Below are 14,072 nucleotides of genomic sequence, written 5' to 3' on the forward strand. Positions count from 1 at the left end.
AAGTAATAAACCTTCATAAGCAAAGACCTTGCTGTCAGCACGACATGAGATGAAACCTTTTCAGGTTCGGATTAATTTGTCTTGACATAAATCAGGAATGTACTAAATGTCATGTTTTTCCTTTTTGCCAGGTAGAGTACTTGAGCTGAGAAGTCACTTACAATTTGTCTTTGATCTTCGCTGTAAAAAAAAGCGTTGTTTGAAAACATTCAGTAAAAATTCAAAATAAGGAAAAACAAGACATTGGTATTAATCATCTCTTGAGGTCACTATAATGCCTAATTTGATATGTTGTCATTGTGATTTGATGAATGAAATAGCAGCTGTTGATATCATGGTTAATATACAGTATATGGCTACTTCATATTCTGACTTTACAAAGCGTTTAGGGGATTGTGCTTATTTTTTTATACAGTTTTTAACATTTTGTTAAACAATGTCTTGCAAACCAAAAGTTTGTCCTAAGGGAAACATAAAGGCTTTGCATTAAAGACAAAAGAAATGACACTGGTGCTGTGATAAAATGTAAAAAAAAATGTCTTGAAATTTGAATAACCATTTTATTTTTGATGCTTGCACTCCATTCAAAGACAAGAGTACGCCGACATGTTAATGGCACCCATGTACTCTGTAATGGATGTAATACACAAACTGCACAATATGTTACAATAAGAATGAAAATGACAAACATTTTGTTACCGAATACTGCCAAACAGTCATCTGTTGTGATATGCGTTTTTTTAAGCAGGCTAATGTCAAAACAGTGTCAATAAACCCCAGTTAACTTATGTAGGATTTCACTTCAAACAAGGCTTTTATAGTTTTTAAGTGTTTGCAGAATGCATGTTTAGCTATCGTATGGCTATTCCTCCTTTTGGAATATTAATGCTTTATTCCTGATTGAGAAGCCCAAACCCTACCCTATGTCTACATGCAACATGTCGATTAAACAAGTCTGGAAGTCATGGTTTTCTTTAAAATATTTAAATATTCAAACAAAAAAGAGTATTTGAAAAATGTTCTTGCTTTCCCATCAAGGGGAATGAATTTTAATATAAATGACACTGTTTAATGTGCCAGTGTGGGACAACAATATATCCCCAGCACAGATATAATTTCAGAGATTTTTTTCACGAAAGTGTTTTGTTTCCATGGTAGATGCAGTAACATGTATATAGCATAATGTGCACTAGCCTTTGGCTGACTAAGCCATACTATTGTCCAGTTTTAGGATCAGCACATCACACCATTAAGGCAGGAAGGTTGTAACAATGAAGGTAGATGTGATCTGTCTAACTGATAAACTGTAGAGGTAAATAGATGGTGGATAAAGTAAGAGAAACACATGGCAGCTTCAGTGCAGCTTCAGTCCTCTCCACTGTTTGTCCTCTGATGTTGAACCGTTCTTCAGAAACAAATTCCTTTTAATGCAGTGTAGTATTAAATGGATATCCAGTTGAGTCATGACTAGTCTATATCTTTGACGTTCCACTTCCAGGATTGCTCCAGTGCTGCAGGAAATTCAGTATTTTCTGTTTCCTTCCACTTTCTTTGTTTTTAAATTTGGTGGATTAATGAGGACCATTGATAACTTAACATAACCTCAGAGCTTTGCATGGGAAATTGAGACAGCTAGCTAGACTATCTGTCAAATCTGAGACTGTTTTGCAGCTGCTCTGTGTGGCTCATGGTGATTCTAATTGGTTTAAAGAAATGCCAATAAACCAGGGCACGTTTTCCTATCATCCGTGGATGCTGTGTGGAGTAGCCTGCGCACTTTGGAGGAGGGTCTGGCAAAGCGAGACTAAGTCATGACTGACATGACAATGTCTAATTATATAGCTATACAGTTTGTGTGACCATTGCATCTTTATTAAGGTCACTGGTTGCCTGTGTAGCTGCTTTTGTGATGTTACTTTTTCACTTTGTGTTTTTGTTACGTTATCCACCATCTTGTAACATAAATAATGATCAATAGGGGCAGCTTTCTATGATATCAATTCATCCAGCAAATTGTAAACAGCGTATTCAAAAGTATTGAGATCCATAGGTACTTTTTAGAATAAAATAAAAAAAAAATTTCCATAATATGCCTTTGTGCTGCGCATCACTAAATGCATTGACATGCATCAGCAAGTCCTAAAAGAAATATTATCAATGTAAAGTAATATAGTTTTTTTTTTTTTTTGAGTATTGGCTGTAATGAAAATTGTTTATTTAATAATTGGAACTAAAAATGCAGTTTGCTTACAAACTTTAGAGCAAACAAATCCCTCTTTGGCTTCTTACTTTTGTTTGTTACAGTCTCTACATAAAGTCAATTATTACTTAAAGTCTGCTGTTCCTTTCAAATGTTACATAAACCTGCAGGATTATCTTCACTCAAGTCAGTGGAAGGTATCTTTATCGACTTGTATGTTACTTTAATTTTGCTTTAAATATTGCAAGATGAAAGTGATATATGATGACCACATAGCTCATTTGTATTTTAGTGTGTGTGCTCCCTGTAGTTACTCCTTATGAAAAATACTGAATTTTGGGACAAAGTATAAAATAAAACAAACACACAGTACTGAAAAACCTGAATGCAAACAAATTATCTATGCAAGGTCATTAAACAACTTTGGGAATATCCTGTAGTGGTGCAAAAATAGTTATCGTCTTACTGCAGAATGTTATTGTAATTTACTGTTTGAAGGCTTGGTGTGGACAAATGTCTCAGACACATTGGAGTTACGTAATCTAATGAGACGTTTACAATGTTTGTTATTGTAACATTCTCACATTGATCACCATCAAGTAGTTACAGTTGCATTTCCCATGTGATATTAGCTTTGCTATCTAATGATTGTCAGGAGGATCCATGTAGAAGAATAGGCTTATGCGAAAGTGGTTAGCGATAGGCTACTTTGAGCATACTTTTGTTTTGAGGCACAAAGTTTGGCAGAAGAGTAGCGGTGTACATAAAAGTGGAAATGTCTTAATATAATGTAAAATTTGTCTCTTAATTGTGTTTCGTCCGACATTAGCTAGCTAGATTCAATGCTTATGCACATGAAAAGTAAATCAGGAAAAAAAATGTAATGAGACTTTGTTTTGCACAGTCACACTCTCCACTGAATGTCACTGACCATTGTCTTAGTTGCAAAATTTGTGAAGCACCCTTCAACTTTCTACCCATTTTCCTTGTCTATATATTGGAATGGTCAATAGAGTATTTTTTATAATAGTTTTCTTTTGATATTTTTCTCAAATTTTTATAAGTGGATTTCCTAAAAACAAATACCAGGAATAATTGGTACTTCCATTTTGACTGTGTACAAGGGCCATATTAGCGAAGCTTCTCCGAACGGCAGCACTGATGAGGGACAGATCTCTTGACTGTATGAACTTACAGACTGTCCTACATCGGCACTTCTTTTCTGAGATCTGAACTGATTTCTCTTTTCATTCTAGTACCAAGACCAAACTTGCAACATTTGTGAAAACTTTGATAATGTTTTAAAATGTTTGTTTTGTGCTTGTTTAGGATTACCTGTGTTACCGGTGTTATTTTGTGTTACATAATTTACTGTGTTACATTGATGTGGAATGTAATATGTTGTGATGTAGATCAAAATAATAGTCGGACTAGAGGCTAAATAAACAGTGCTTACATTTTGAAAGGTCTCCTTGAACGTATTTTACATCTTTATGAACGATCTATTTTAGTTTTGGGCTCAATAACATTGGGAACAATCATCAAAGGCAGTCAAAAGAGTAGTGAGAGAACACATCATAATCAAAACAATAAGATGTTTATGGGCACGTCTCTTATCATTTAGCTAAGGTTTTGTTCCAAACAAGACTTGTCTGAGACTGATGCTGCATAAAAGTCTTCACTCTTTATAATTATTGTCATGCCTAACACATACTGTATGTGGTAGACGTTTTATGGAAATTCAGCATCAAGAGAATGCACGACACACAGTGAGAGTTCTTTTTTGATGTAGAGGGAAATGTAACATGTTTGCTGTCAAACACTGTTGGAGGAATAAACCCAGAGTGAACTTGAATTCTCAACTATTAATAACAGTTTATTTTCTGACACATCTAACACATATTTGACGTTCTCTGCAGCAGCCACACAAATAAATGTTTTCCCTTCCACTTTAATGCTCCTCTTTCACTGTCTTGCCCTAATTGTATGAAAAGCAGGAAACCACTTCAGAGAAGGAAATTGAAACTGGATGAAAGCATTGCAGTACCATCTTAATGGATGTGACAGTTGGACTTTAAATTAGAGTATTTTTTTAAATAAAAGGTTAAATTTTTCTCTTAACTTAATTGTGTCATAACAATAAATGTTATTTATGGGTGCCTTTCATAACACTAGAGGACACCTTACAGTTATTAGTTAGTGGAGACCTTCACATATACAGGGATGGACCAAGAAGTTTCTATCATGCCCTACTGCATGTTTTGCATTAGTTCCAGTTTCCTCATAACAAAGCGGATGGGTAGCGCACTGCCATGAGCCCATGAGGCAACTGTGTGAATACTCCACATTTTACTTGTGATATTTTGGGATTAAATTCTGAATCTGCAACGTTCTCAGTCGGTAAATGTAGTAGGCTACAGTGTCACAATGAGTGCCCGGTATATATTCATTAGAGATAGTTGTTTACACTACAGCTTGAGACCCAGAGCACAGCGGCTGGATTCTCATGGCGTGGATGCATTCCATCGCAGAGTCACGTGAGGACGGTTCACTTCGACGTCTCTGGCTTCCAAAGTAAAACCTTTCTTTAACAGTCTCATGAAGGACAAGGATCATAACCCAATCAACAGTAGGAGCAGACAAGGGAGAAGAAATGGATTTATGCAAGGGTGTAACTTTGGGTTCAACATTGGAGGGTTTGAGATCTCTACTTTTGAAATTTGACATTTTGAGAATATTAATTAATATATTATTAATTTCCTGCATTCTGTTGATTTTTTTTCTGCATCAATTTATGATTTACATTTCTTTAATTATGTCAAGGAAATTATAATTGGATATTTGGGGGAGGTTGCACTGGCTAGTTTTGATTATTGGGGGGTTGTAAACCCCCCACAACCCTCTGTAAATTATGCCTATGGATTCATGTTTATAAATAATGACATTTGTTTTTAAGAAACAGCTGGCAGTGCTGAAAGGTTAATGGCGAATTAAAACGGCTTTCCACATCACAAAAGCTCCAATTGTGCCACAAAGTAGATAATCAACTAAAAGAAAAATACAGAGAACCGATCCAGTGTATTCTCTAATGTGAATATTACAGGTATGTCTGAGAGAACATCCTTTCTACACAGATTTTGCTGCAGTCAAATCTGTAAAGACCCAAATGACGGAGACACAATCTTGGAGAGATACAACATGAAGATATCTGAAGATGGAAAATCTGAATGCTGGCTAAAGTAATTTAAAGTTTAATGTACCTATTTTATTGGTTTATTTGAGGAGTGATGACATTGCATTTTTTTCAAAACTAATTTTCTTTATTGTATCAAGTACAAATACAAATCATAGAATACACTTTTAACATTGCTGCATAGCTATAAAAAAAAAATACAGAATATGACAGAATACTTTTGAATAAATAGACCTGAATAAAGTGACTGTACAAATAAACTGAAGAGGTCAACATTTTAAGTACAAAAATGAGGTTTCCAACTATCTATCTTGGAAGATTATGGTTAAAATGCCACATACAAATAAATAACTCTTGCATTTCACTGCTTTTTGATTTTGGCATAGCGTCAACAGACTGGTGGTTTTCTTTTCTGCTTTCTTTTTTCAGATATTATGCATGAAACAGTTTAGTAGGGGTTTACAATAAACTTACGGTTATGACTCCAGAATAAAATATCAGCAGGCTCTATAATGAAATTGAATTGTTCGCTGTGTAAAATCGTTAACATTCACAGTTACACTTGCAGGTTGAAATGGAGAAACCAGCAGCTCTGTAAAGTTTACATGACACTCCGTAACAGCAGGCAGCGATTTACCTTTTTTCTGTCTTTTATTGAACACGAAGAAGAAGCGAGGTTTCTTCCGCTTTCGTTCCGTGACGTAACTTCCTTTCTGTCCGTGCTAACCTCGAAGTGAACACGCGTTCGCCGTCTAGCTCAAGTGAGTGTCTTTTTCTGAAATTGTAAAATGTATTAATCACCAGGAAAATACACGTGAAACCCAAATAAATAAGTAAACTTCCAACCCCAGTAGCTGAAAATCCTTAAAGTGCGGGTTTCTTGTTATATGAATTATTTTTCTGCCCTGCAACGTCAGTGGCTAAGTTAGCCAGCTAATGTTACCGGGACTGAAGAACACGCCACCACATGGGTGTAAAACTAGTTTTATTTACTATTGTCACATGTTAAACCATTTGTGTAAAGTAAATTCACCTATTTTCAGCACAGGGGCTTTTTCTGAATACTTCTTTATAATGGACTTCTCGTCGCTGACTCAAAGACACAATAGATGTAGAGATTTGGTGCCTAGCCATCCGGCTAAGTTATTAGCTACTCTACCCTGCTTACTGTCAGACAACCACCCTAAACCGCTCATCCTGCCATGCTAATTCGATTAAAACACGCATTAAAATCTTGTCAATTTATGCGATGCATTTGCACAAATGCAAGTCAGCTATGTTTCAGTTAACTAAATAGGATTATTAGGACGCAATTAAATAAAGTATTAAGAGAAACAGCCAGTGAGAACTATTTTCTTTGTAACGTTACGAACAAAGTAAGATTATTTATGTGACCGATTAATCTCAAATGTATTTTAAAATCCGATGTGAGCCGTCTAGAAATGAGAGGGAAATGTTTTGTTTTTGCTGATACCAGACTAAAATTTAAAAAAAACTTTGATCAGTTTTATGACATGTGAGTCTGTTAAGATAATTTCTGAATTTAAGAAAAAAGAAAATCAGATTAGAAATGTATGCCGCTCTCTATTTTTGCTAATGGGTGCCTTCAATTAATAACTTTCTCTAACAACTTTCATACAGTAAATAATGTTTACTTAATCCCTTTAGGGGAAAATATTTTTATTTTGCATCACTAAGTGCTTAAAGTACAGGCAGAGTACATTTATGGTTTTAATGTTCATATTAAATCTTTTAATTTAAGAAGACAATGTGGTGAGGTTTCTTTTTATTTAGAAAATTTCTAAAAAGATGTTGAAAGGTGGCTAAATGTGTACATGTCTTGTATTTGAGTTTCTGGTCTGTGATTAACACACCTACTCACAATTGTAAAACCTTCCTGGTTATTTTTGCAGGATGCGTTACGTAGCTGCTTACCTGCTCGCTGCCCTAGGTGGAAATGGCAACCCTCAGGCCAATGACATCAAGAAGATCCTGGAAAGTGTTGGCATTGAGGCCGATAACACACGCCTGGAGAAGGTACAGAGCAGTCTGCGCTTTGGGTTTCTGATGTTGTGGCAGCAGTTCTTCTACCGACGGCTAGCATTGCCTTGGTGATATGCACACGTGATTTCTCTCAACAGGTCATTACTGAGCTCACGGGCAAGAATGTGGAGGAGGTGATCACCACAGGTGAGTGTTTGTTGCTGTGTTTAGTGAAGACTTTTTTATTTTAGATGGAAATCAGAACAGTTGTTTTTTTTGTAACAAAAGGATGTATAGCAGACAGAGGCAATTGGTGTTCATATTTCGATTAGTCCAAACAATAAAATCGATGAAACTTGTTCCCATTTTGATACCAGAAAAGGACTATTTAAACTATGTCTGAGTATTACTTACTAAATTACCAGATTATATCTAGGAACAGACCATGTCTGACCTCTATCTCGTTTCAGGCTGCTGCATGTCAATGTTATCACTTGTGCTTAATGTCTGCCAACTCGTGTCTCCTCAGGTTACGGTAAACTGGCCAGCGTACCAGCTGGTGGTGCTGTAGCCGTTGCCAGCTCTGCAGCCCCTAGCTCAGGTGGAGCTGCTGCCCCTGCAGGTGAGCTTTGCAGCTTAGCACCTTGTTTGTCAGCATCACTTGGCACACCGTGCCTTTGCTTTCACCTTGTATCTTAATGTGATTACATGCCGCCAAATCAGTTAGTCAGTCCTCATTAGTTTTTCATGGAATTAAATTTGACAAATTACATAATTTTGGCCTGACAGAATGTACCTGGTTGGTACATGTCATGCAGGTAGGGATGTAACGGGTCGTCGAACTCACAGATCAGATCAATACAAGAAAGGGGGGAATTTGAATGACTTGTAAAAGATTTAATAACATTAACTTTCAACAATAATTACTTCTTTCCCCAGTAAATTGCATTAAACAACAAAATATGAGAAAAACGTATTGGACTATAACGTTGAATGTACCACGAGGTTGACAACATTGACCAGTGCTAGTTTGTGTATTTTAGCAGCAGGTGGTTGTACGTCCCGGTGTTGGAATCCTCCACGGTGAAATACAGACACTTTACACCGTTAAGATGTCACTATTTTAACAGTGTTTAATCCAGCTACTAGCTAACGGTAGGCTAGCGTTACCCAATTTCAAGTGTAATGTTAGTGTTATCTAGCGTGACATGCAGTGATGCTTCGGTTTCCTGTAACGTCTGTTTTGGAACATCAGAGAGCAGCACGGACATTTAAGTGGAACCAAAATCCGTGTTAGATACCGCTTGTTAAAGCGCCGCTCACATGAAGTGAACATTTTTTTGCCTGTATCTTTTCACCACAACCCTTCATAGAGATTTATCAGCTTTCTTTGAGTAACAACAACAGTAAAAATGCATTTAACACACACTATTAGTTATTACTGTTTCAACTTTGCAATTGATGCGCGGTTCACATGCATTCCGAACCGTGAGTGTTAATCTGTAAAGGCCATGGATCAAGGTGGCCTTTACAGATTAACGGTCCATTAACGGTACGTGTAGGTAATGTAATCATGTGTATTCTTAATGACATGGTTTTCATTAATGCTAGTGTTTTAAGCAGGGTCATTTTGGAGAAACTTGTCAATTTGCATATTTGTAAGGAAAAGTACGTAGTACCGTAGTTAACAGGAATGTCAATGATTGCATAAATTAACAGTGATCTTATGAGTTTAGCTGTTCCATAGATGTTATGGTAACTATAGCAGGGAATAATAAGTGTTTTGTTTTTGCAGCTGAGGAGAAGAAGGAAGAGAAGAAAGAGGAGTCTGAGGAGTCCGATGACGACATGGGATTCGGCCTGTTCGACTAAACTTTTTCAACATTTGAATAAAATTTATAAAAAAAAAACTTAAGTATTTGAATTTTTTTTTTCACTACAGAATGACCTAGTAAATCACATGTTACTTGAATTTACTAGGGTAGAAAAACAAGTGATGAAAACCATTAAAAAGCATCCACTTATATCACAAATGTTTTAAATGTGTAGAAGTCAAAAGTGATTTTGATGGATTATGCACATTCAATATTACCAGTGGTAATTGTGCTGTAGAACACAACTAATGCAGCTAGCCGACTCATGCTTACTGTGACAGGTCCCAGGGATTGACAGATGGCTGTGTTGTATTTTGCACCACGATCATCAGCAGTCAGTGAAATTGAACAGCAAAGACAAACGTTCACACATAGTAAGTTTTAATTTGGTCATACCATGTCACTAAATGCTTTCAGTCCATATGGTTTAAGGGTCAACATCATGGATATCCTGTATTTATATCCTGTACAGCATCAAAACTGGTAAACGGGTGAGTAATCTGAATAACAAGTGTGAATTACTGTAACAACACCAGACCATCAACTAGATTAAAAAAATGTTGAAACAGTTTGAAATTACCTACTACATATTGCAGAAGACTGCAGTCAGAATATAAACTAACCGACTTTAAATATGTTGGGCGGGGCTAAATCCGTCTGGCATCCAGGCTAGCCGTGTGCAGTACCTACTGGGGATTGTCTCAGAATCAGTATGAACGCTGGGTGTTTTTGGCATACAGCAGATTTTGCTTTTATTTGCATTTTGCGTACTACATGTAACATTTTTTGCCAAATCAGTACGCACTGCTATTAAAGAATGCAAATTCGAAAACGGCCTGTCTGAGACATACAGTAACAGATGAGACAGATCTGCCTCAGGTTTTCCCATCCTGCCAAGGTCAGAAAGTTAGAGACACATAATTACCATAGACAGGTAAAGAAGAAAAGAAAGATAATTACACATACACTCACTGAAATCACATTCATACACACAAACGCACACCTTATACACTCAACTATAGGATTATTAGGAACACCATACTAATACTGTGTTTGACCCCCTTTCCCCTTCAGAACTGCCTTAATTCTACGTGCCCTTGATTCAACAAGGTGCTGAAAGCGTTCTTTAGAAATGTTGGCCCATATTGATAGGGTATCATCTTGCATTTGATGGAGATTTGTGGGATGCACATCCAGGGCACAAAGCTCCCGTTCCACCACATCCCAAAGATGCTCTATTGGGTTGAGATCTGGTGACTGTGGGGGCCATTTTAGTACAGTGAACTCATTGTCATGTTCAAGAAACCAATTTGAAATGATTCGAGCTTTGTGACATGGTGCATTATCCTGCTGGAAGTAGACTTCAGAGGATGGGTACATGGTGGCCATAAAGGAATGGACATGGTCAGAAACAATGCTCAGGTAGGCTGTGGCATTTAAGCGATGCCCAATTGGCCCTAAGGGCCCTAAAGTGTATCAAGAAAACATCCCCCACACCATTACACCACCACCACCAGCCTGTGCAGTGGTAACAAGGCATGATGGATCCATGTTCTCATTCTCTTTACGCTAAATCCTTACCATCTGAATGTCTCAACAGAAATCGAGACTCATCAGACCAGACAACATTTTTCCAGTCTTCAACTGTCCAATTTTGGTGAGCTCTTGCAAATTGTAGCCTCTTTTTCCTATTTGTACTGGAGATGAGTGGTACCCGGTCGGGTCTTCTGTTGTTGTAGCCCATCCGCCTCAAGGTTGTGCGTGTTGTGGCTTCACAAATGCTTTGCTGCATTCCTTGGTTGTAACAAGTGGTTATTTCAGTCAAAGCTGATCTTCTATCAGCTTGAATCAGTCGGCCCATTCTCCTCTGACCTCTAGCATCAACAAGGCATTTTCGCCCACAGGACTGCCGCATACTGGATGTTTTTCCCTTTTCACACAATTCTTTGTAAACCCTGGAAATGGTTGTGCGTGAAAATCCCAGTAACTGAGCAGATTGTGAAATACTCAGACCGGCCCGTCCGGCACCAACAACCATGCCACGCTCAAAATTGCTTAAATCACCTTTCTTTCCCATTCTGACATTCAGTTTGGAGTTCAGGAGATTGTCTTGACCAGGACCACACCCCTAAATGCATTGAAGCAACTGCCGTGTGATTGGTTAATTAAATAATTGCATTAATGAGAAATTGAACAGCTGTTCCTAATAATCCTTTAGGTGAGTGTAGTCATACAAACGAAAACTGCAGTAACAACACACACAAACACTTGATAAGATGCTCTTTGACCCAGACAGTCACAGATGAAGGTACTTCATGTGATCTGGTGTACCTATAACGTGACTTGTTATGTAGGAAAGAATAGAACAACCCAGAGACAGTTTCCCACTTTGCCCAGTTGTAATCTAGTCTGGTCAAAGATAGAAAAAGCAACAACAAACACCTTTTTACTGTTCTATGAACTTTTAACATGGCAAAAGATACTGCATTTCTCAATATACCACTTAGTCATGTCCTGGTGTGTGACTATAAGACTGTTACCCAATCCCCAACTTTTCACAAGTTTTCTAATGTGCTGAATCATGCTATGAGTCAGGAAGGCAAGACAGCTTTGTTTGTATAGCACATGTCAGCAACAAGGCAATAAAAGTGCTTTACATAAAACATTAAAGAGCAGCTAAAAACATGCAACAATATAAAAAAGAAATGAAATATGAGAATAAAAGTTACAGTGCAGAAGAAGAAATGAACAATTATTTAAAGAAATGTAACATAAAAAAGAAAGTCCTTCAGCTTTGATTTAAAATAACTTTCTGAGACCTGCAGTTTTCTGGGAGTTTGTTTTCCAATATGAGGAGCATAAAAACTGTAACAAAATAAAAATAAAGTAAATAAAAACTAGAGTAGATGGTAGCTCTAGGACTTTTTTATGTTGAAGGTCTGGGGATAGAGGATGTTGTATGCTGTAAATATGGTTAGTTCTCTGCTCTGATATACTGTAAACTTTAGTTTATCCATTCACGATCATGGCATAGGGGAACTGCAATACTCTCTCTGGTAGGATTCTGTGCTACATAGCTGTATTGTGTTCCTAAATTTTGTTGATGATGTCCTTCTTATTTATCGGGTTTCATCAGGTTCTATTTTTCTAAATAGTGATGGGTAGTACATGTAGGACATACAAAAAAACAAATAGAAATACCACAATGTGAAAAATACCATTTTCTTTTAAGTTTTTTATTTATAATAAATTTAGTTTTATTTATTTATCACCATCAAATGTACTTAAAGTATTAACAGTAAAAGTAGTCATTGTGTTGAAAGGCTTATTTCAGAGTCTTATATTATTGGATTATTTGTATTGATACATTAGAGTGTAAGCTGCATTTCAAGGTAATGTTGTACCTGGTCAATCTGGGCCTACTTTAACCGTTGTGTATACTGTTGGTGTTGGATAGTTAAATCTATAATGTATTACATGCCATTCAACAGTCAGAGGTTTTGAATTAAGAATCTTAATAAGCAAAATAACAAGTAACTTTAGCTGTCAGGAGTCAAATACACTGTCTTTCAGGAGGAATATAGGCTAGTGGTAAAAGAAATACACAGATCTTTTAAAAGTATCTTTTAAAGTAGCAATACTCTGTTACAAGTTTAAGTAGAAAAGTATAAGCACTTAAAGTATCAAAAGTAAAAGTACTTAGTATGCAGAATGACAATAAATAATAATGCATAAATGTGTACATACATACAAATGTTCTTTCCACCACTGAAGTAGTGAAAGATGTCCATTAGAATTTCCTAAAGCCCAATGTGATGCCTTCAAATATCTAGTTGTTGTCTAACAGTCAAATATCTTGATTAACAATGATATTAAACAGAGTAAAGTGGCAAAACTTGAACTGCTTTATAAATAACTCTATTATCCAAATGAAAATGAAGATTATTTTGAGCTTCAATTGATAGATGTATGCTGTGTGAAGTAGATATTTATTTTTGAAGAAGATATTTAAAGTAGCATAATAAATTACTTAAGTACAACAATTTACTCTAGTAAATATACTCTCCATCAATTGCGAACACCTAAACGCTTCGTAGAGGATATTATATATCCCATAATAAGAGGCTGCCTTCATGTCTTTTTTTCTTTTCTTTTTTTGCTGCTTCCATGTCTTTTTTTCAAAATAAACTGTATTCATCAAAGATTACAACAAAAGCCAGATAACAGACAATGTTCAAGAGCAAAAACAAACATCACAACATATACACATAAAGAACCAATATAATCAAAAAATACACAAACATTTTTTTTGTCCTGCGTGCCTTTTTTCTTCTTTTTTGCAGGCCTTAAGCCTTGTAAGTACCCGATGTAAGTAGAGTGCCGATTTGAGTCGCGCATGCTCAGATTTAACGGTTTACGGCAGAAGATGTCATACTGAAATCCATGAAATAATCAACTTTTCTCATTACGAGCAATAACAGAAGATGGAAATCATTTCAAAAACCTTTTAGCTATCTATCTGTTTGATTGCTAACGTTAACTCAAAACGCCATTCAACTGGCAACCTTTGTTGTGTTTGATTGCTATCTTGTAGCTAAGCTAGCAGTCATTTCAAAAACGTCTTAGTTATCTGTTTGATTGATACCATTAGCTCAAAACGCCATTCAGCTGGCAACCTTTGTTGTGTTTGATTGCTATCTTGTAGCCTGCAGTGAACGAACTTGGTTAAGTAGGTCCATTTTAACTGTTTTGACATTACAGAAGTCTGTTGTTGGCATCTTGTCTGCTACTTGTCGCAAAGTGACGCATGCACGACTAAAAT

The 14,072-nt window shown here is 36.5% G+C and overlaps 1 protein-coding gene across 2 annotated transcripts; it reads left to right on the top strand.

Annotated features, from left to right (window-relative positions):
* Nucleotides 1-6,035: 6,035 nt before the first annotated feature.
* Nucleotides 6,036-9,286, top strand: rplp2b (ribosomal protein, large P2 b). Of its 2 annotated transcripts, none has more exons than XM_032510090.1 (5): nucleotides 6,036-6,154; nucleotides 7,307-7,430; nucleotides 7,535-7,583; nucleotides 7,906-7,998; nucleotides 9,169-9,286. In XM_032510090.1, exons 2-5 carry the CDS (start codon nucleotides 7,308-7,310, stop codon nucleotides 9,246-9,248), a joined length of 345 nt encoding a protein of 114 aa, XP_032365981.1. In that variant the 5' UTR covers nucleotides 6,036-6,154; nucleotide 7,307; the 3' UTR covers nucleotides 9,249-9,286. The 2 variants fall into 2 exon arrangements, with proteins under 2 accessions (XP_032365981.1, XP_032365989.1); XM_032510098.1 differs by having other exon boundaries at nucleotides 9,172-9,286.
* The last annotated feature ends 4,786 nt before the right edge of the window (nucleotides 9,287-14,072 follow it).

This window comes from Etheostoma spectabile, chromosome 1 (assembly GCF_008692095.1).
Source record: "Etheostoma spectabile isolate EspeVRDwgs_2016 chromosome 1, UIUC_Espe_1.0, whole genome shotgun sequence".
Taxonomy (NCBI): domain Eukaryota; kingdom Metazoa; phylum Chordata; class Actinopteri; order Perciformes; family Percidae; genus Etheostoma; species Etheostoma spectabile.